This window comes from Microtus ochrogaster, unplaced genomic scaffold, assembly GCF_000317375.1.
Source record: "Microtus ochrogaster isolate Prairie Vole_2 unplaced genomic scaffold, MicOch1.0 UNK43, whole genome shotgun sequence".
Lineage (NCBI taxonomy): Eukaryota > Metazoa > Chordata > Mammalia > Rodentia > Cricetidae > Microtus > Microtus ochrogaster.
In genome coordinates this window covers 1,929,938-1,931,575 of record NW_004949141.1, presented here as the reverse complement: position 1 = coordinate 1,931,575, position 1,638 = coordinate 1,929,938, and the positions used below count along the sequence as shown (strand labels likewise).

General features: G+C 52.9%; 1 protein-coding gene across 5 annotated transcripts in view; it reads right to left on the bottom strand.

Moving 5' to 3' along the window:
* Window positions 1-279: 279 nt before the first annotated feature.
* The window catches only part of Chrd (chordin), a 9,843-nt gene continuing 8,484 nt past the window's right edge, over window positions 280-1,638 (bottom strand). For 2 of the 5 annotated variants that reach the window (XM_026790165.1, XM_005368972.2), the window contains exons 21-23: window positions 1,292-1,446; window positions 1,040-1,139; window positions 280-733 (exon numbers count right to left, since the gene is read on the bottom strand). In XM_026790165.1, coding sequence (XP_026645966.1) covers window positions 681-733; window positions 1,040-1,139; window positions 1,292-1,446 — 308 coding nt within the window. In that variant the 3' untranslated portion in view covers window positions 280-680. Of the gene's footprint in view, window positions 737-1,039; window positions 1,140-1,291; window positions 1,450-1,638 lie in introns of all 5 variants that reach the window. The other 3 variants (XM_013354389.2, XM_005368971.2, XM_026790168.1) reach the window with 2 other exon arrangements.

Sequence of the window (1,638 nt, the reverse complement as noted above, 5' to 3'; positions counted from 1 at the left end):
TCAGACATGGCATCAGCAAAAATGCCAGCTACGAGGAACTCGACTTGAGGTCCCCTGGGTCTTGGTACTCCAACCCTTTGATGGCAGCCCCAACCCTCTTTCTGGAACCTAGACATGCCATCCACTGCTAGCCATTCTTGCTTCCTAAGCCCCTTCCAGCTCCCAGGGTCAGAAAGAGTCTGGGCCCCGGGGAGCCCCTCTTACCTCCTACTTTCAGGTCTTTTCCCACTGGGGCCCACTTAGGGCCCTGGCCACAAAGAGCCTACCTCAAACCCAAAGACTGAAAAAACATTTTAATAAATACAAAAATCTCTAATAATGACTCTGCTCAGCTCAGGGGCAGCAGGAATGGTGTGAGGGAACCCTTGGCGCTGAGTGAGGATAAATTAAAAAATCCCAATAAGCCAGTGGCATTATGTACAGAAGAAAAGAGTTAGGCTTCTGGGGCAGAGGCCAAAAGAGTAATGGGGCAGGAGCTAGCGTGGATATGGCCTTGGTCTGACCCAGCCGTCTTTCCCCTTGTAGAGTTGCGGTTCCCAGAGGTAGTAGGGGAGGAGAAGAAGCAGAACAGAGGCACTAAAGGCACTGGGCTTCCCACAGGAGAGTCAAGGTCCTCAGCACCGCTCCTTCTCCCAGCTCGGGCCCATCCTCTTGGTCATGTGGCCTTCTGGACACACTCCCTAGGAGCTTTCAGCTTCTTTGTCCAGCTCTGGAAGGGTTCTAGTCTCAGAGGCTGCTGAAAACAGAAGGGAGTGAATATTGAAGGAGAGGAAGAGCAGGATGGTCTGGAGGAAGGCACGGGGACCCGAGAACATTTCTGCTCCAGTCCCAGAGAAGCCCAAATTGTCTGAGCGTGTCAGCACACATCACCTGCATGAGCGCTGTATAGTGACCTTCAGAAATCTCACTTGTAAGAAAATGGCAATAAGTGGCAAGCCTGGAGGGGTGGGCTGGGCAGTTCCCTTCTCCGCGGGGGCACCCTTCCCTCCCGGGTATTATAGGCCCAGCCCACAGCAGCTGCCCAGCTTCCTTCACTTACTCCTTTGGGCTGTGCAGTGGGAACAGCATCGACTCTCCTTCCCTGAGCCGCAGGACAGTGGCAAGGAACAATCGTCCCGCTCACAATGGGGTACCCCTGCCTGGTGCAGGATGGAGAGATACTGAGGTTCCCCACAGGACACTATAGTCTTCAGCCTCTTCCTGAAAAGCCAACTCCAGGAATCTCCCTGAGAAGGTTTCCCTGCTGCAGGCCAAGTATACACTGCCCACCTCCTGCAAGTCCCCCACTTACCCCACATCTGCAGGTAATACAGCTCATCTCCCCAAAGGGGGGTACTGATGGGTGCCAGCTCTGATTCTCTGGGAACCACTGCCCAGCAAAGCGACACCCCCGAGGCCCATCAGCCTGCATGGGGTCTCCCACTTTGGCCTGGGACCCTGACCCTACTGCTGGGAAAGAAAAGACAAAGTTGGTCCAGAAGGGTCAACTAACTTTAACTTCTCTTTGAATCACTACTAACTAATAGTTTCTGGTACTTGATAGGTGATAAATTTGGATGGATGGATGGATGGATGGATGGATGGATGGATGGATGGATGGGAGATAGATAGATGAGTGAATAGATGGATGAATTACAG